Source organism: Lathyrus oleraceus, chromosome 6, assembly GCF_024323335.1.
Source record: "Lathyrus oleraceus cultivar Zhongwan6 chromosome 6, CAAS_Psat_ZW6_1.0, whole genome shotgun sequence".
Classification (NCBI taxonomy): domain Eukaryota; kingdom Viridiplantae; phylum Streptophyta; class Magnoliopsida; order Fabales; family Fabaceae; genus Lathyrus; species Lathyrus oleraceus.
Genome location: NC_066584.1, coordinates 458,706,329 through 458,727,079, shown reverse-complemented (window position 1 = coordinate 458,727,079; position 20,751 = coordinate 458,706,329). Strand labels below are relative to the sequence as shown.

Below are 20,751 nucleotides of genomic sequence, written 5' to 3'. Positions count from 1 at the left end.
GAAGAGAACAACAGAAGCAAGTGCTAGGATTAACCTCTGTTGAATCCTTCTACCTAAGGCACACAACTAGGTGTTCCTTCATTCTAAGGTGACATAGAATGATAAGTCGTGACACCTGTGAGAGTGTGCATATGAGTACAGAGCGTAATAACTGTCTTGTTGTACTAGGTACAATGTTAGATCAGATGTCATGACTTGGAGCAGAACATCTGAAATCTGACTACACCAGAATTTCAAGTAGTGTACAAGACTCTTTGCAACCATTTTGCTCTAATATTTTTATAAGACTAATAGAAATTTATTGTTGTCTCTTCTTCAATCTTCATCTTCTTCACAACATTATGCACCAACACTCTTTCCCCTTGAACCAAACATATCCTCAAAACCTCACTACCTAGTTTAACTTTTAGGAAGCATTTGCATGTTACCAAACTTGAAAGAGTTAATTAAAAGGAAATGGAAGAAAGCAATGCCGAGTGGGCTGAGTTAACTCGGGACTGTCTCACTAATATTCTGTCACGACTCAGTGCAAAGGATCAATGGCTTGGTGCAATGTTGGTTTGCAAATCATGGTTCAGTGCCTTCAAGGAACCTTCTCTTCACTCTGTATTCAACCTCCAACCCTACTTCGACTTGTCACGTAAATCAACTCTCTTATCAACCCGCAAATTCAAGTCTAAGATCGACTCAATGCTTCAACCTGTTGTCCAATCGACTCACATCTTCCTCACCCAGATTTGTATTCAACGTTGTTCTGATCGCTCTCTTGATCTTGTTGGCCAAAGGTATAAACTTTCTTCCAAATTTCAATACCCATTGTTTCTTTTTGTTTGCTTTACAAAATGTAGGTTTGGTGCTTTCAAAGTGGAAATAAGGTCTGTTATGAGTTTTTATAAAGATAGGTTTTTGAATCTGAATTTGAATTCACTTTAATTGCACTAATGTAGACCAGTTTTGTGATTTCTGTGTTTGCTTGTGCGATGAAGAGAATTGATTTTGAGTGAAATTGATTTTGTGTAATTGATTTGGATTAAAGGTGAGTTGGATGTAAAATCATTTATGTTCTGATACATGTAAACGCGAATTGAACGATTAATTCAGTGTAAAATCAGGATTAAATTCAATAGCTACAAATTGTAATTTCAATTTCAATTTCAAGTAGAATTAATTATGATACACAATTCAAATTAAGAAAAACCAAACACCTCAAAATCATTCCAAAACCAATTCTACACCTCTAGAATTATTAGTCTTTTCCAAAAGTTAAACCAAAGATACACTTAAGGAGGCCGCGGCACAGTTGCATAAAGGTTTTTGCGATTTCAGTCGGTACAGGTGTCGCGACACTAATTGCGGTCGTCGCGGTGTGAATTAATCAAAATTTGTTCATTAATATAAAAAACGGTGATAACGGTATCAGTATCTGCCAATACCGTTTTATCGCAGCTGTTTTCGCGGTCACTTTAATCCTTTTAAATACTATTGGAGAAACGATTTTGATTAAGGCTATTGGATTGATGAAACAATATAGAGCGGAATGAAACATTATAGAATGGAATGGAGCCGAGCAATTCCACCTCATTGTTTGAGTATTTTATTAACAATGTTTTATTCCATCACATTCATCTCAAATTGAATGAAATAAATAGTGGATTGAATGAAATTGGATTTCATGGATTCCGCTACATTCCATTCTATCTATTATTTACAAATCCGAACAATAAAATCTTATTATTTACAATTCCATTCCATTCCATCTCATACCACCAATCCAAATATACCCTAAAATTTGCAATTTAATCACAAAACATGATCAAATTGAGGACCAATTTAGATATCTAGTCCTATTTTATATATGCATATATACCTTGTTTAAAGTTTTCATGTTACTAATGATGCAAGAGTTTTATCTAGTTTTAGTATATACTTTAATAAATAATATTTTTTCTTAAGAACATTTGTAGTGATGATTTTAGTAACATGATGATTCAACTGCATTTCAGATGTCCAAATCTTAAGGCGTTGTCAATCAGAAATTGCAATGTTAGTGATGATTGAATCTCTTAAGATTTCTTTTGGGTGTCCAAATTAAAGGGAATTGGACATCAGCAATTGCTTCAACCTCAAGGTTCTGAAGAGAAATATGACAAATATTATGAATCGGTTTGGTCCATCCCAAGATAATGAGATTGTTCTTGCCGATTTTCTAATTGCTTGCATGCCAGAAGCCGATTCTGAAGCTGCTGCCATTGCTAATTCTTTGCCTCAGAGGAATATTATGAATCGGTTTGGTTAGAATTAGTTTCTTAGGACTTTCAGCTAAAGGACTCAAATTAATATGTCAGGGGTGTCCTAACCTTGAGCTCTTGGATTTGTTTGGGTGTTATAACTTAACTAATCGAGACATTGTGAATGCAACGTCCAGTTTGTCGCGATTGAAACACTTTAAAATTCCACATTCCTATATTCTAAGGAAATCCGAGACTATATAAGGGAGATTTCAAACAGATGTTTTCTGAATGTGACAATTGCTAAGAAGATTGTCCAAGATGTAAACTGTGAGTCCATCATCTCATCTTCTTTCTACTGCTATATTGCTAAATATATATTTTTCGGTAATTACATAGGGATAACTGAATTCAAATTCTGCCACCGATGTGAGGATCTCGCCCGTGGAAAATTTGTAAGTACATCTGTCACCATTCTCTGAACTTTGATAAAATAAAGTGTACTAAACACAAACTTCTGTTAACCGCATAGGCTTCAAGGTAACTTGAATCGACATTTAAAAATTATTGTGATTCAACTCAAACATGTAGAAAACATGATATATGCAATATACAACACAAAATTTGTAAGTAACACATTACATGAATTCTAAATTCTAAGCACTGGCAGAGAATGCAGAACTTACTGATGAAGTTATTTCATTGAATGTCGATATAGAAGTCGAACTCAACCCCCCTACTACTACATTTTGCAGTATTCCACTGTGCATGGACTCTGTCGGCTCTCTTGGAAATGGCAACTCCGCTGAAGGGCTGGTGAGATACGAAACAACTGTTGCCATTGTAGGTCTATTATCAGGTTTCTCTTGAATGCATAATAAACCAATTTGAATACACTTAATCACTTCACTATGGTTGCATGATTCTTTTATATCTTGGTCTACTAGTTCTAATGGTGTTTGATCCCTCCATTGTTTCCAAGCCTGCAACAATTTGTTGAATTAGATATTAGAATTATCATCCTTTTTATGCTTCTTTTGATCAATTTATTATCAAAATAAAATACTCACATGACTCAAGAGGTCATCGGTGTTATCCGATAAAAGAGAACGGGCGTTCTTTTTTGAACTAACTATCTCCAAAATTATGACTCCAAAACTGAAGACGTCTGATTTTTCTGAAAATTGTCCATGCATTGCATATTCTTGAGACATATAGCCACTATTATAACAAAAATCAATAAAATTAATAAAATTTAAATCACGTAGTTCTTGTTGTCAAATGTATATCGAGTCCACATACTTACTATGTTCCAACAACTCTGTTTGTACTTCCTCGATCTTGATCTAGAGCCACCATTCGTGCCATGCCAAAATCAGATATTTTAGGATTCATATTGTCATCTAACAACACATTACTAGGTTTGAGATCACGATGAATAATCTTCAATCTTGAATGGTTGTGCAGATAATGTATTCCATGTGCAATTCCTTCGATGATCTTATAACGTTCAAACCAGTGTAATAATCTAGCCTTGTGGCGATCTACCAATACATCATCAAACGTTCATTAAAGTGAGAGAAATATCGAACATTGTTCTATCAAAATCAATACGTATAGACAGGTTAATTACCAAATAAAAAGTAATCCAGACTTTTGTTGGGCACGTATTCGTAAATGAGCATTTTCTCGTGGTCTTCCAAACAAAAACCTATTAAGGTTACCAAATTTCTATGTTGAAGTTTCGCTATTAGTAAAACCTCATTTATGAACTCTACTCCACCTTGTCCTGAACTCTGAGATAATTTTTTCACCGCAATTTGTCTTCCATCTATAAGAGTACCCTGAAATTGTAACAGATTGATTAACTTAGAGAAAATAAAAGTATAAATGCACTATACTAACACTTTTGCTTATAATTTGTTACCTTGTAAACCTCTCCAAATCCTCCCCTGCCTATTTTATTCTCTGATGAAAATTTCTTTGTGGCTGCTTCAATGGTTGTTAAATTATACTGTAGTGACTGTAATGCCGCACTTTCATCACCAACTAGAAGAATAAAATATACATGAATCTTAAAAGTAAGCGAGCTAAATGTCTTATGCGGTAAAACTTTTAAGAAATCAAACTCGACTTGACTTAGTCTTTTTTTACTTACAATTTTCTTTCAAAAGGGTTTTATATTTCTTCCAAGCTGATCTTCTGATGAGGAAATAGCAGCCTAGACAAAACAGAATTGTTGACCCGGTAACAAGAACAACAATCAAGACCGTTCTTGTTTTTGACCCGGACCTGTTCTTTCCTGCATAAACAATAATTATCTTTATTAGTTGAGTGCAATCATTAAAGAATTGAACTAGAGATTGAACCAATGAGACCTCTTACCAGAAGAAGGAGGAGGAAGCGAAGATGAATCATCGGTTGCATTGTAAAACTTGTAGAAATCATATCTGATATTACACCATGCTAGAAGAGCTCTAGCACCTTGTTTTCCTTCACAACATGTCAGAAGAGTTCTCGACGCGTTTACCAAACACTCCTCACACTGAACATTCGTCAATCCCGGGACACACTGCGCCAATCCATAAACCGAAGAGCTGCTTATGCTTAAGTTGAATTTATCTTCACCAGTCGCGAATTGCTTCGCTGTCTGAGAATTCGAAGCTTCTCTAGCCAACCTATCCAAGAAACTTAGCAACATTCCATTAAAGGTATCCAATTTCGAGGTAGTTATGTTCTTGTCATCTTTCAAATTCGCTCCTGGGACGATACTGGTGGGGCTAAAATAACGGTTAGTGTAACGCAGCATGCATTCATCAAACCATATAATTGACTCTGTTTTGTTAGGACAGAGGCGTGTTATATCTGTAGCTGCAGTGGTTACACAATTCTGACACACGGTGGAGTTGACGTCACCGCGGCAGAGGAAGACACCGTTGACAACGTTGGTTGTTCCCAATCCCATGAAGGTTGAATAGAAATCAGCGCCGCCTAGCGTGGCGTTGGTGACGAGAGAGGAGAGTAGGACATTGAGGTTTGTTTTGAATATTGTGTTGTTGTTGGATTGGAAGGTTGTGTTGTTTGGACAGTAAATATCATTGAAAGTTGGAGACAATGAAGTTGTTGAAGTTATTGAGGTAAGCCATAAAAACAGAAAGAAGAGCAGAAACATTTCAGATAGGAGCAGAAAGAGTTTGAAGTTATTGTTGGTTAAGTTTGATTGTGTCTCTTTCTTTTGATTGTTCTCTTGTTGATCTTGGAGGCTGAACATAAAGATTTGGACTAGTCAACGAAGTTGAAAAATTTGAAACGCCAATGAATCTTATTGTTATATTCAAGTCAAAGAATTTTACATTGAAGTTTTCAAATTTGGATGGAAATTTTATTTAGATTTGTAAATAAAATAGTTTAATTTAGTCAATCAATTGAATTTATGAATAATTTAATACAAATTTGTGAATTAATTAAGTAATTAATTATAAAAAGAATTAATATTGGAGTCTAAGGAATTTGGTATTCTCTTACAACTTCTTTCCTCAATTTTTTTATAATTTCGTCTCTGTCTCTAACAATTATATATATATATATATATATATATATATATATATATATATATATATATATATATATATATATATATATATATATTATTGCATACACCTTCGGATTATTATTATATATTAAGTTGACTTTTTTTTTTATATATTTGATTTTTAATGTATTAATCTATATATAGATTAAATATATTAACAGTTAAATGCACACAAAAAAAAGTCAAATTTATTTATAATAATGATAGGAGGTTCTACTACTTGTTTTACAAATTGCAGTTTGGTGTTATGTTGGATGCTGTTTTTTAATTTTCCACTCTATGTTGGGTATCATGGGTATCAGAATAACATGAAATAATTATAACACAACTAAAATATAAGAGAAGAGAATAAAAATGAGAAGAAACACAATTGAATGATTATAGGATGATGCATAAACAACAATATGAGTTCTCTATATATAAGAGACTCATGTACTAAAATAAGTTGATACATATTTAGTAAATTATGCTTAATCTTCTCTTTATCATAGAAATCAGTGATTTCTAATGCATTGACATTTTCTACAAAACAAATGACTTTATGTCCACATCTGTGACAAATCACATCAACACTCTTAATACGATGTTTGCTCAACTTACATCGACAAATTTCACCATAGCAGAAAATGAACGTGCAGAACTTCTACTTATGAGCTTCCCAGATTCATATGATCCACTTGTCGTCAACTTAACAAATAATAATGTTACAAACCGTCTATACTTTGATGATGTTGCCGGAGCTATTCTTGAGGAAGAGTCCAAGCGTATAAATAAGGAAGACCGTCAAGAAAACTCAAAACAAGTAGAAGCTTTGACAATGACAAGAGGCAGATCAGTGGAACGTGGCCCCAATGGGACCCAAAATCATGGTAGATCAAAATATCGAAGTAAGATGAATGTGAGATGCTACAATTGTGGCAAGAAATGGCACTTGAAAAGAGATTGTTGGTTTAAGAAGAATGGTGAGAAGTCTTCTGAAGCAAGTTCATCTCAAGGATGTATTGCCAATACCTTTGATGATGGAGAGATTCTATACAGCGGAGCAACAACTAATTCCAAAGGTAGTAAACAACTCACTAATGTTTGGATAATTGATTCAGGAGCAACATGACACATGACTCCTCGACGAGATTGGTTTTACACTTATCAACCTATCTCAGAAGGATCAGTGTTCATGGGAAACGATTACGCCTTAGAAATTGATGGTGTCGGTACTATCAAAATAAAAATGTATGATGGTACAATTCGCACAATTCAAGAGGTACGACATGTGAAAGGTTTGAAGAAAAATTTATTGTCTATTGGACAATTAGATGATCTCAAGTGCAAGACCCATTTTGAAGGTGAGATCTTGAAGGTGGTGAGAGGTTCTCTAGTAGTGATGAAGGCAGAGAAACTATCTGCAAATCTATACATTCTTATGGGAGAGACTTTGCAAGAAGGTGATGTGTCAAATGCATCAACTAGTCAAGAAAACCCAACGACAATGTGGCATCGCAGACTGGGCCACATGTCAGAACGAGGCTTGAAAGTTCTTGCGGAACGTGATCTCTTACCCGAGCTCAAATCAGTAAGTCTACCTTTCTGTGAGCATTGTGTGGTAAGCAAACAAAATAGGTTAAAGTTTGATAGATCAACTACTAAGAGCAAACACATACTTGACTTGATTCATTCTGATGTGTGGGAGTCGCCGCAAATGTCTATAGGAGGAACAAAATATTTTGTATCATTCATTGATGATTACTCCAGGAGATTGTGGGTATACCCAATCAAGAAGAAGTCACATGTGTTTTCAATATTCAAGCAATTCAAAGCACTAATTGAGCTTGAAACTGGAAAGAAGATTAAGTGCTTGAGGACAGACAATGGAGGAGAATATACAGACGATGATTTTTTAGCATTTTGCAAGGAAGATGGTATAATGAGACAATTTACAGTTGCTCATACGCCTCAGCGGAATGGTGTAACAGAGTGGATGAATAGAACTCTCCTAGAAAGGACTAGAGCTATGTTGCGAACTGCAGGATTAGCCAAGTCATTCTGGGAAGAAGTCGTGAAAACTGCCTGTTATGTGATAAATAGATCGCCATCAAGTGCAATTGGTTTAAAGACTCCGATGGAGATGTGGAAAGGAAAGCCAACTGAGTATTTTACTCTACATGTGGTTGGATGTCCTGTGTACGTGATGTACAACTCCCAAGAAAGAACTAAGTTGGATCCAAAATCCAGAAAATGCATATTCTTGGTCTATGCTGATGGTGTCAAGGGGTATCGCCTGTGGGATCCCACTTCTCGCAAGGTTATTGTCAGTAGGGATGTAATCTTTGCAGAGAATGAACTATAAAGGGAGCAGGAAAATGACAGTACTTCTAAAGATATCACTACTTTTCATATAGATGGAAAGTCTGTAGAAGATGATTCTTTTGAAGCAGAACCAGAGCACGAGGTACAAGAACTAGAGGAACCTGATGGTGTTGAAGTTCGACGACCAACACGTCAAAAAAGGAAACCAAATTGGCAGTCAGACTATGTTATGGCAAGTCATGATGCATATTGTCTTCTAACAGAAGATGGAGAACCATCAACCTTTCAAGAGGTTGTGAGTTGCTCAAGTGATTCTCTATGGATGGCAGCAATGCAGGAAGAAATGGAAGCCTTACATAGAAACAAGACATGGGATCTTGTTGTACTTCCAGAGGGTCAGAAAGCCATCGACAACAAATGGGTCTATAAGATTAAGCGTGATGGTAATGATCAAGTGGAAAGATATCGTGCAAGACTTGTGGTTAAAGGATATGCTCAAAAGGAAGGAATTAATTTCAATGAAATATTTTCTCTGGTGGTTAGACTTACCACTATCAGAGTAGTGTTAGCTATGTGTGCTGCTTATGATTTACATCTTGAACAATTGGATGTAAAGACTGCTTTTCTTCATGGAGAACTTGAAGAAGAAATATATATGCTACAACCAGAAGGTTTTGAAGAAAAAGGAAAAGAAAACTTGGTTTGCAGGTTGACCAAATCTCTGTATGGTTTAAAGCAGGCGACGAGGTGTTGGTACAAGAGATTTGATTCTTTCATTATTAGCCTTGGATACAACAGGTTGAGCTCAGATCATTGTACATATTACAAGAGGTTTGAGGAAAATGCTTTCATCATTTTGTTGTTGTATGTGGGTGACATGTTGGTGGTACCCAACAAAGATCAAGTCTAAGAATTGAAGACACAATTGGCTAGGGAGTTCGATATGAAGGACTTAGGGCTAGCAAACAAAATTTTAGGGATGCAAATTCACCGAGATAGAAAAGATAAGAAGATTTGGCCAGACACAAAAGTCAGAGGGAGTACCATCCATTGATTTAGTCGACGACAAATGTTTCAATTCGTTTTAATTTACTGTTTAGCCAGACAAATATGTGTATGTAATTGTGTCTCAATATTAATGAAGTGTAATATATTCAATTTTTAAATATTTTTTATCTTTCTCATAACACTTGTTCATTTGTCAAAAAATATTTTCACCTAATTTTTGTTTTCAAAGGTTCAGTTTTTTACTTATTCAGTTCTTGAGAGGTTCTGAAGATGCATCTTCAGAACAAGATAATAGGATGCAGATGCGGAGATGCATCTCCAAAATCAGCATATCAGGTTTTGAATGGTCTACATTTGTCTACAACTTCTATAAATTAATATACTTTTGTTTTTCATTTCACACAAACTGAAAATGTCTCAAATGTCACAAATAAACATCAACTGGTATGTCGCAAATGTCTCCTTTTCCAGAGCGACACCCTAGCGAAATCTTAAGTTCAACGACTCTTGCAGATATTAAATACGAAATTCATAATCTCCTACCTTACGAAGACAATCGGAGAATTTTGAATCTCAAGTACCGTTCACCGTTGATTGACAACGGATGGAAGATTGATTTCAACAATTTTGAGCTCAAGACGGATGCATATGTAAGGACTATGTGGAATACATATTCGAAACAAAAGTTTCGCTCGAGTTGGAAGCGACGATTTTAAGATCGATCGAAGATATTGTGAAGATGTTGAAGCGTCCACCTGTATATTGAAGTGTAATGTCGCATTTTCTGTTAAAATCATTTATATAATGCTTATTTTATTTTATGAATGTTAATTTTATTTTGTCAAATTACATGTTTTTGGTGTCTACTTCTGCTGCTGATGTGTAAACTTTATGAAAATGCATCTACTGATATCTACCGGAGATGCATCGTCGATATTTAAAAAACTCAATTTATAGGGCGTCATTCAGAATGATCTACGTTGAGTGTATATTTGATGCGTTCGAAATGTATCTACGGAAACCGTGAGATGTTTTAGTATTTTTGCGTGGTGTGTAAGTAACATATAGAATACATTAAGAAATTCATTTATTTAAATTATCGACAGTGTAGATATTTCCCCTTCTTTAACCAATAAAAATAGTTTATTGTTATTTGAATTCATAATCTTGCATATAGTATAATCAAATATAACTATATTACCTTTGTCACAATAATGCTTAGTAAATTATTCTTTAATCCTTCAACAACCAAAAGATCCATAACTTCCATTCTTAAAAGTTAAAGAGGAGAACTTGTTTTTATCTCCTGTCATGTGATTTAAATAACCACTGTCAAAATACTACCACTAATGCATAAAATACATTTCTATTGCATGGAATAGACTTTATGTTACAGAATTTGAAAAATAATTGACAATCACTTCATTCATGTTACAGAATTTGAAAAATAATTCACAATCACTTCATTCACCATCATGTATTATTGATCTGTAACTGTAACTGAGGACTTAGTTGTTGATCCTTGAGTAAATTGACTTCCTGATCCTGAATCACTTGACATTGTGGGACCTGAATATTGGTCACTTAATGATATAGATAATGCCTTTTTGGGTTGCATTAAAAATGGAGGTTCTGAAGGTTCTGGAAGTGGAAAAGATGTGCTACTAAGCATTAGTAAAACAGAACTCATACTTGGTCTCACATCTACTTCTTCTTGAACACACAGTAATCCAACATGAATGCATCTCATTTTTTCATTCTTATTAAAACCTTGCTCTAACATTGGATCTACAATATCTAAACTTGTCCCTGTCTTCCAATTTTCCCATGCCTGCAACAATTTTTCAATTAAGAAAAGTTATATTTACAATCAAAATTTTAAACTAGGAAATTTTTATAACTGTTAATGGTTATGAAACTTACATTGTCTAACAACAATTTTTCAATTAAGAAAAATTATATTTACAATCAAAATTTTAAACTAGGAAATTTTTATAACTGTTAATGGTTATGAAACTTACATTGTCTAACAGATCTTTTATATTCTCCCCGTCACGAATCTTAGTGTTTCTCCGACCGCAGACAATTTCCAAAATAATCACACCAAAACTGAATACATCTGATTTGATCGAGAATTCTCCATGTTTAATATATTCTGGAGCCATGTATCCACTGCATATGTCAAAACAACAATCTTTGATTATTAAATAAAAAAAAATCATTTGAAAATTGAAAAATATATTGTCAAGTGTTTCCTTCATACTTACTATGTTCCAATAATCGTACTTGTCATGCCATGTGTTTGTTTGGCGGCAAACAATCTTGCAATGCCAAAGTCTGTAATTTTTGGATTCATTTCATCATCCAGAAGAATATTACTTGTTTTGAGATCACGGTGAACAATCTGTAGTCGAGAATCTTCATGAAGATAGAGAAGACCACGAGCAATATCTTTAATGATTTTGAAGCGTCTTTCCCAATTTAAATTCGCCCGTTTGATTGGATCTACATAATCATCAAACCAAAATTATAGATCTATAATACTTCAAAAGAAAGTCATAGAAAATATAGTAATTTACCAAATATGATATAGTCGAGACTTTTATTGGGGACAAACTCGTATATTAGCAATCTTTCTCCTCTATGTAAACAAAACCCTAATAGTTTAACTAAATTTCGATGTTGAAGCTTCCCTGTAAGTAAAACTTCATTCTTGAATTCTGTTTCTCCTTGCTTGGAAGTGTTAGCCAACCTTTTGATAGCAACATCATGTCCATCAAGTGTACCCTAAAATTAATAATAACTTTTAGTTTATATAGTTTAAGAAAAATATCTTGACATGTACATGTGTGTATCAATAATAAAAAAATGGATAATTTTTTTTACCTTATAAACAGTTCCAAATCCACCTTGACCAAGCGCATTTGCATCAGAAAAGTTGCTTGTAGCTAATTTGATGGTTTCAAAGTCAAATTGCAACAAATCACCAACTTTCAGATCATTGCCAGCTTTAACTTCATCTTCATCTTCATATGTCTCTTGGACTGGACATGTGTTTTCACAAATATTTTATTATTTGTCTTTTTTTTAATTGATGTTATAACACAATCAACAAGTTTTGGTTGTAATAATAATATTGAGTAAATCATTAGGATAGGGCTAATAGTTAGAGATTAAGTAATCTACGCAGAGTCTTAGTTTTAAATCTTATCATCACTAACTATATAAGTTATAATATTTTGTGAACACTCATGTACTATAAAATTTGATTAAATGTATTTTTGTCATTCAATCGTTCAATATCATTTTATTTATATACTAACTTATTTTAAAATAAATTTTAAATTTAAAAAAAATGTATCTATATGATGTTCGTCCCAAACTAAATTTTAAAGTATGAAAATGTTTAGGAGTCTGGGAGCGATGCAAGTGTCATTAAGTTAAACTTCCAGGATCTAATATATATCGGTTACATATGTAATTCTTTGTGTCAAGCCCTATAGTATTCGACGGGTGTCAAATGATGTTTTAGTTTGTTCGAAGGAGTTAACTTCGATAGAGTTGAAGTTGGCTAACTTAACTTAGTTTTAGTTGAGTTAGTTATTTTGCGGTTACTTGGAGTGCAGGTAATTACATTATAAATAGATAAGAACTCTATTTCATTTGTAAGAATTTTTGTAGTAGCATTGTGTAGTTTTCAGAAAATCATGGTTGTGATTAACACACATTGTAACAAACACTTAGAGTGCAGTTTACGCATCAATACAATCTTCTTCCTCCTCCATAATTTATCTTTTCTCTTATTTTTAATTGTCTTGTTTTTAATCTTTCAATTCTCTGTGTAGTGTAGAATCACCTTGCAACCAATGAGTGACTGTTTCACCTAAGTAAAGGGCGAAGAACAAGAGGCGTGATCAATTAAAAGGTTGACTCTTATTTATAAATAATGGATGAAAGAACTGCAAGCAAGTCAAGGACTGATGTGGCTTTGCAGACTCAGACGACTAAAGAGGAAAATGGATTTGAGACAAAGACAAAGGAAACTATCAAGAAGGTAGTTCATCACATCAGAGAAAATCTTCTAACCAAGGAAATCACAAAGGTGGTGGTGCAGGTAGAGGAAAAGGCGATGGAAGAAAACCTGATAAAAGCCATATCCAGTGTTACAATTGTCAAAAGCATGGCCATTGTGCAAGTCAATGTCAAGGAGGGAAGAAAGATCAAGAACGTGATGCAAAACATGTAGAAGAAGACGAAGTGATGCTAATGGTCCCAACAAAAGAAGAAGAAATATTCAAAGTTCAATGGTATCTCGAATTAGGTTATTCGTCACACATGACTTGAAGAAAATATTGGTTTATCAACATCAGTCCCTTGTTGAAGACCAAGGTAAAATATGTAAACGACAATACCCTATCTGCTGAAGGTATTGGTGATGTTCTGATTAGGAGAAATGATGGTAAGAAATCAGTAATCTTCAATGTGTTGCACATACCTGACATAAAGAGTAATCTGCTAAGTATAGCTCAGTTGATCGAGAGGAATTACAAAGTATTGATCAAAGATAGAATAATGAGAGTGATTGATTCGAGTAACGGGTTAATCTTGAAGGCTCTTATGTCTCATAATAGAACCTTTATGATTGAACTTGATGTGTTGGAACACAAGTGCCTGGAGACTACAACTAGCAGAGATGAATGGATATGGCATTACAGACTTGGTCACTTGAATTTTAATGACATTAGTAATATGAAGAGGAAGAACATGGTTTTAGACCTACCAGAAACCCATATTCTAGAAGTGTGTGAAGAATGTGTTCAAGCAAAGCAACACAAGAACAACTTTAGCAAGGATGCAAGAAGCAAGTCGAAATTCACTCTCGAGATAATCTACTTAAACATGTATGGTCCTCTCTAGGTAGATTCACTTGGAGGTAACAAGTACTTTGTTACATTCCTTGATGATTACAATAGAAAACTGTGGACCTACTCAATCAAGAAGAAAAGTGATGTGATCGATGTTTTCACCAAGTTCAAAGCAATGATGAAAAGATAAAGTGGTCACAAGATTAAGGTTCTAAGGACAGATGGAGGTGGAGAGTAAGTTTCAAAATATTTTGACATACTATCTACAAAAGAAGGAATTATGCATGAGGTGGTGCCACCATACACTCCTCAGTAAAATGGTATTGCTGAAAGAAAGAATATAACCATTATGAATATGGTGAGAAGTATGTTAAAAGGCAAGAATCTCCAAAATGAGCAATGAGGTGAGGCTATGTTGACTGCAACATACATATTAAACATATGTCCGAAAAAGAAGCTTAAAGTATCACACCAGAAGAATATTGATTTGTTTTCAACCCTAGTTTAAGACACTTGAAAATGTTTAGATCCATAGAACATAGACATGTGTCAATCAGCTGAGAAGAAAGTTGGATGATAAGTTGAGTCAGATGATCCTGGTGGGATATCACTCGACTGGTGGATACAAACAGTTCGACCCAGTCAACAAGCAAGTCATGATCATCAGGGATGTGATCGTAAATGAGCTTCATAAGTTGGATTGGATTGAGAAAATTAAGAAAGATCCAATGAGAATCTTGTGTGATAAACCAGCTAGTGAAGTTGTTAGAGAAGTTCGACAAGAAGCTATCAAAGGTCAAGCTAGCACAAGCAGACCTCAGACAACTAGAAACATGCTTGCAAGATTGTTGAAATGTGTAATAACATCAAATGATATGGTCGATGATGAAGGTGAGTTGGTACAATTTGTATTCTATGCATGTGAAATACAGAAGACTCATTGAATCACTTATATACCTCTATCACACAAGGCTGGACTTAGCCTATTGTGTATGCATGGTCAGTAGATTCAGGCAGAAGCCAAAGGTATCCCATCTTGTAGCCACCAAGTGGATACAAAGGTATCTCAAAGGAACACCCGAAAAATAATGCAAACTTGTGGGCTACACTGACTATAGTTGGTCTGGTGATGTTGAAGATAGAAAAACGGCAGCAGGATATGTGTTCATGTTAGGTGGCGCGACATTCGTGTGGAGTTCGAGAAAGGAACCCGTGGTAGCTTTATCATCATACCAGGCAGAATACATAACATCTTTGTAATGTGCATGCCAAGCAACATGGATGATGAATCTAGTCAAAGCAATTACAGGAAAGAATCATGGAGCAATGACTATGAAGATGGATAACATGTCGACTATCAACCTGGTAAAGAATCTGATAGCACACAGAAGAAGCAAACACATCAAAATGAGGTTCCATTACCTGAGAGAGCAAGTAGTGAATGGAAAGTTGAGCCAAGAGCACTGCAGATCAGAGAATCATATTGCATATATAATGAGGAAGATTGTGCAGGTCGAATTGCTCAAGAGATTAAGAACAATGATGAATGTTTATAGCTTAGACACAATGAATTAGGTGGTGTATTAAATATGTAATTTTTTGTGTCAATCCCTATAGTATTCGACGGGTGTCGAAGGGTATTTAGTTTGGTCTAATGAGTTAAGCTCGACAGAGTCAAAGTTGACTAACTTAGCTTAGCTTTAGTTGAGTTAGTTATTTTATGATTACTTGAAGTGCAAGCAATCACATTATAAATAGAGAGGAAATCTATTTCATTTGTAAGAAGTTTTATAGTATCATTGTGTAGTTTTCAGAAATCACAATTGTGATTAGCACACATTGTAACAAACACTTAGAGTGCAGTTTGCACAACAATACTATATTCTTCTTCCTCCTTTAGAATCTATTTTTTCTCTTATTTTCAATTGCCTTGTTTTCATATTTCAATTTACTGTGTGGTGTAGAATCATCTTGCAACCACTAAGTTGTTGTTTCACCTAACTAAATGGTGAAGAACAAAAGGCGTGATCAATCAAACAATTGATTCTTATTCATAAAGAGAGATTCAATTAACTTCAAGATTGGATCTTTCCCAATAATATCCACCAAAAACATTAAGGCATCAGGGTATGGGTCATCTTGACACCACATATCCACCCAAAACCTTAAGGCATTAGAGGTATTTGTCTTTTCTCTTATAAACTCGACATTTCCTCCATTTCTAGTTGACATGGGACTTAACCATCCACACTTAAATCCCAACAATCTACCCCACTGGTGTTAGTCACCCACATCACTAGCCTTAGTCCATACTAGGGTCACACTTCTACTCCCCCACCGAGCCTAGCCAGAATGGGCTAAATGTTTGAGATTCAAGAGACCATGACACCACTTATCAATCCAAAACCTTAAGGCATTAACAGTAGTCAAAGCGGAACTTAACCACTCACACTTAAATCCCAATATAAATTTATTAATAATATTTAAGTATATCTATTTTTTTCAATCCCATATCTAAAATATTCAAATTAAAGACATTGAGGTTTATACTCTCGTCTCTACAATATCATCTACACTCATTATATTTCTAATGTGCACCATCATCTACACTCACTATATCTCTTAGGGGATTCATCTTCGCCATAAACCTTTGATTTTCCATTGTTGAACCAGTTTGCATTCTTGAAGATTCTTTTCCTTTCTTCTTGAACCTCCTTTCATAACCATCTTTCTTTATCACTTAAGCTTACCAGGCTTGTTAAGTTGACCTCTTAATTCCTCTATTAATCACCATGAGTTCATGAGGCTCCAATTAATTATGCAATTCTTTTATCTTCACGGTCTTCAAATATTTGGATTCGTAAAGAAATCAAATCTTGAAATCAGGAACCTCATCACTTTTTGATTTGTCATAGTCTTACCAGAGGTCTTAATTTGATTGACGACTGCAATCTATTTAGAAAAGTAATCAATTATCTTCTGACCATCTTCCATCTACATCAGCTCATACTTTCTCCTAAAGATTGAAGTCTCGCTTGCTTCACTTTTTCTCCACCATCATGGTACTTATGTAGGATATTCCATGTCTCCTTTGATTTTAACACCTTTGAAATCTTTTCAAAATAATAAGCATCCATATTTTGGTCAATATATAACAATGCCTTCAAATCTTTCTTCTTTGAATCTTTAAATGTGGCTCTTTTTGCATCTGTGGGTTTTGCACTCAGTTCTTTGTAATCATTTTGCACAATCTCAAGCATATCTTGAGCTCCAAACGATAACTTAATTAAGACATTCCATCTTTCAAAAATCAAGTTGTTAGAAGGAAATCCATCATTTGTATTCATGATTACTGCAAGAATCCTTGAAAAACTCACACCCCACTAAGTGTTTCCTAATTCAATGATCCTCTTACAACTCTCTCGTATTACCCTTTGGCAAAATTAGAGTTTCGATGTCAATTGTTAGTGCATCAGGGTTTTCTTGCTACAAAGTAACTTATGAAATTTGTAACAATTGTTATATATTTCCTTAATTCTCATAACAAAATTCACATAATTCATATACCTCGTTGGCTAAGCAAATAACCTAACTAACTAACTACTTGTTGGTTAGTTAATTTAAACTACCAACAAACTTAGATAAAACTAATTAATCGAACTATATATATATGCACAAGTGTGTAGTATAAATGAAAAATTGACTATTTCACTTAATTATATATTCGCACTCGTTCATAGTATAAACAAAAATGACATGTTTATAGATTATCAATCAACATAGAGAAGATAATGTAGAGGAAGTAAATTCAATTTATTACTAGCATTTATCATCTCCCACAAAACAATTCTACATTTTACTTGCCAGTTTTTCTCTCTTGTTAGAGATCATGTGGCAAAGAACCCATCGTCACTTTACAATGAGAACAAACAACTAAAAACCATTTTAAGTCTTACTGTTTGTCTTGTGTGTGCTCAAACAATTTTGATTTATGTTCGTGCCTTGCCTAAGACTTGCTCATAAATCACAATTTTTGTTTCAAATTCATAAGAGAAAACTTAACTTGTTTACGTACCTTCAATTTCAGCCATATACTCGGCTCTTGGCTTTCTCCTTCCAAAATAAATACATCCACCAACTACCACTATGCCAGCTACAACAATTGCTAAAACGATAGCGACAGCAGTTCTTGTTTTCCTCCTCTTTCCTAATCAAGAAACAAGAAATATATTCTCTCATAATAAAGATGAAATTGCTTGCTACATAACTCCCATAAAATGTACCTTTAGTGGTGGTGGTAGTAGAAGTGATAGTGTTAGTGGCAGAGTTAATCGAGGAGGTTTGAGGAGAAGGTTGTGGTGCGGGTGAATCTGTAACTATGGACTGAGAAAACGGAACTATATCATATCTAACTGAACAACTTGGTCCAAGATACAAACAGCCTTTCATTTCTGGACACCACCTTGAAAGATCACCGTAAGCTAAATTCAAACATTTAGTACAATTTGATTTTGTTAAATCTGGCGTACACTGAACCATACCATATATAGTCTCATTATTAGAATTCGATTCATTTACTTTAACATTCTTTTCATCGAACTTCTTACGCGAATCACCTTCCGCTGCTGCGCTTTTAAGTTCATCTAACAAGCCATTAAGTGTTTGATTAAACGCATCATCCACCACTGTTTTGCTTTCGATGTTGTAATATTGACCGGTATTAGTATCCATGACACCAAAAATTGATGTGTTCGAATAGCGTAAGGTGCATATGTCGTAGTAACCTATTGCCTCTTTCTGTATTCTGCACCGATCTGTGAGAAGTACTGCCGAGGTTTTCAAGCAGTCACGGCAATCGTTTGGATGAATGTCACCTCTGCAGAATCCGATTGCGTATACTATGTCAGGTTCTTCTTCGCCTTTAGAGAAATTGTAGAATCCGTAGTCTATTTCTCTGTTGGAATAAATATCTTTTAGAACGGAGGCAAGGTTGTTTTGATAGGCGCTACCGCCGGTGTAGTTTCCGAGATCATTGTTACATTTGTGGTAGCGGAAAATTAGTTGGTCGTCGGCTTCAGAATTTACTGTGAAAAACAGAGGAACAAGTAAAAACAGAAGGCAACGCGAAGAAAGCATTGTACTCTTTCTTCTATGGAATTGGTTGTTGTGAAAGAATGATGGAGGAAGTAATGAAATATAGCTATTTCATTTCATGCTGTGGTAGTTGAAATTATTATCTCAGTTAAAAACATGGTCAAGTCTTCCTCAAAAGTCGTCTTCATTTGTAGTTATTCAATAATTGAAGTAATGCCAAGTTGCCAACTATGCCAAAGTTCAACCAAGAGACAAGTTCAAAACTACTTTTAAAATGTACTAACATCTTTTTCTATCAATTTAAATATTAAATATAAATAGTGGAATGATCATTATTACACTCATGTCTTAGTCACATATCCCACCAGAAATTTCAAAAGTATTTTAGATTCTAAAATTTTAAAATTTGGATATACTAAATACACATCGAATTTTCAAAAACATGATAAATCAAAGGTAAAAAATAAGTTTGAATTTTGGATTATGTACGTGTTCCACCACATCACACCTAAAACATGTTAAATCAATTGTATGTCTATCATAAATCTTAGAAACCTTGGTTTGGATTCTTCTTTGATTTGTTATATTTGAATTGCATTTCTCATGATAACTTCCGCAATCAAGGATTAATTTTCTTTCATCGGTTCAATCCTTGGTTTGACCCCTTTGCTCTGGACTAGGGCGACCTACTAGGGCACTTCTTGCTAGTGAAGCGTCTCGCGCCTCCTGCCCGTCTCATTTTTTCTACCTCTCTATCGATTCTCCTCACTTCTGTCGGAGCTTATACCAAAAGTATTGGTTTATAATCCACTTTAATTGGGATGCTCCAAACGAGGTGGTCATGAAAGAGGAAATGCAATCTTAATTTGCGAGGCTTGGCTGTGAGGAAGGGTTCGGCCCCGACGAGTTGCCCCTTACCTAGATGAGAAAAAGGTTAATTGATACTCATGCCATTTTGAGTTTAGTTAGCCTGGAAGAGAGGGAAATATTTTTTGTGAGAGCGGAGTTCTTATGCTCTTTTTTTTGTTACACGCGTAATTGCGCTTTGCATATAGCATGGAAAAGTTTTAAAAAAGTGAAGAAGTTCTACAATCTTTGCAAATGCTCGAGGTATTCTGGTTGCGGTGAATACTGGGACTTCTACCTTTGTCATAGCTCCTTTGGTGACCACTGTTCCTGGCCCTTCTCTTATCCTGGCCGTAGAAGTTTTTGCCTCTGCTCCTGATCGGTCACCATTTTCACTATGTTTTTGTTGCTTATCCGATAAGAAACCAAGGATTTTGAGACACTGTGTACACATTATGGTACCTTTAAACTTAATTTTCATTCCCGTAAGTTATTTAAGCAATTTTATTAATTGTCAGTTTTATTTTGTGTTTTCGTGATTTTACGTTTCGGTTGTCGTGTTTATTCCCTCCAGGTCCACGGAGAAGATCCAATGGACTCAATGCGAGAAAGTGGAAAGTTATGGCGTTCGAAAAAAGAAGATTTCCCAGTTCAGGAGACCTGACACGGCTGTAGCGGTGTATTCGTCGCTATATGATCTATCGATTAAATCATAAGCTACGAGATACATTGAAAATTTCGAGTCGCCACCGCACTTTTATTTATCCCAAGGATTGGCTAAAAAGCGAACAAAAGCCTAAGAAGTTTTACACGT

The 20,751-nt window shown here is 34.8% G+C and overlaps 2 protein-coding genes and 1 pseudogene across 2 annotated transcripts; 1 reads left to right on the top strand and 2 right to left on the bottom strand.

The window, feature by feature from the left end:
* Positions 1–205: 205 nt before the first annotated feature.
* On the top strand, positions 206–3,262 carry LOC127091323 (F-box protein SKIP1-like; annotated as a pseudogene).
* LOC127091321 (cysteine-rich receptor-like protein kinase 10) lies at positions 2,770–5,638 on the bottom strand. Its single transcript, XM_051029935.1, has 7 exons — positions 4,614–5,638; positions 4,387–4,530; positions 4,156–4,277; positions 3,862–4,072; positions 3,535–3,772; positions 3,299–3,449; positions 2,770–3,211 (listed from the first exon to the last, which is right to left on the bottom strand). Exons 1-7 carry the CDS (start codon positions 5,497–5,499, stop codon positions 2,885–2,887), a joined length of 2,079 nt encoding a protein of 692 aa, XP_050885892.1. The 5' UTR covers positions 5,500–5,638; the 3' UTR covers positions 2,770–2,884.
* Positions 5,639–10,372: 4,734 nt separating this feature from the next.
* On the bottom strand, positions 10,373–19,259 carry LOC127091319 (cysteine-rich receptor-like protein kinase 10). The gene is made up of 7 exons (XM_051029934.1): positions 18,281–19,259; positions 18,073–18,204; positions 12,019–12,176; positions 11,712–11,919; positions 11,400–11,637; positions 11,154–11,304; positions 10,373–10,963 (listed from the first exon to the last, which is right to left on the bottom strand). The coding sequence occupies exons 1-7, from the start codon at positions 19,131–19,133 to the stop codon at positions 10,613–10,615; spliced, it is 2,091 nt and encodes a 696-aa protein (XP_050885891.1). The 5' UTR covers positions 19,134–19,259; the 3' UTR covers positions 10,373–10,612.
* Positions 19,260–20,751: the final 1,492 nt, after the last annotated feature.

Bases quoted from the DNA above. Each gene is read 5' to 3' on its own strand.
- LOC127091321 (XM_051029935.1), bottom strand. From the start codon at position 5,499: ATGTTCAGCCTCCAAGATCAACAAGAGAACAATCAAAAGAAAGAGACA. The intron at 4,531-4,613 runs GTAAGAGGTCTC...TTGTTTATGCAG, and splicing joins GCTTCCTCCTCCTTCTTCTG to GAAAGAACAGGTCCGGGTCA. The intron at 4,278-4,386 runs GTAAGTAAAAAA...TTATTCTTCTAG, and splicing joins AACCCTTTTGAAAGAAAATT to TTGGTGATGAAAGTGCGGCA.
- LOC127091319 (XM_051029934.1), bottom strand. From the start codon at position 19,133: ATGCTTTCTTCGCGTTGCCTTCTGTTTTTACTTGTTCCTCTGTTTTTC. The intron at 11,638-11,711 runs GTAAATTACTAT...ATGATTATGTAG, and splicing joins TCTCGACTATATCATATTTG to ATCCAATCAAACGGGCGAAT. The intron at 10,964-11,153 runs GTAAGTTTCATA...AAATTGTTGCAG, and splicing joins TAAAAGATCTGTTAGACAAT to GCATGGGAAAATTGGAAGAC.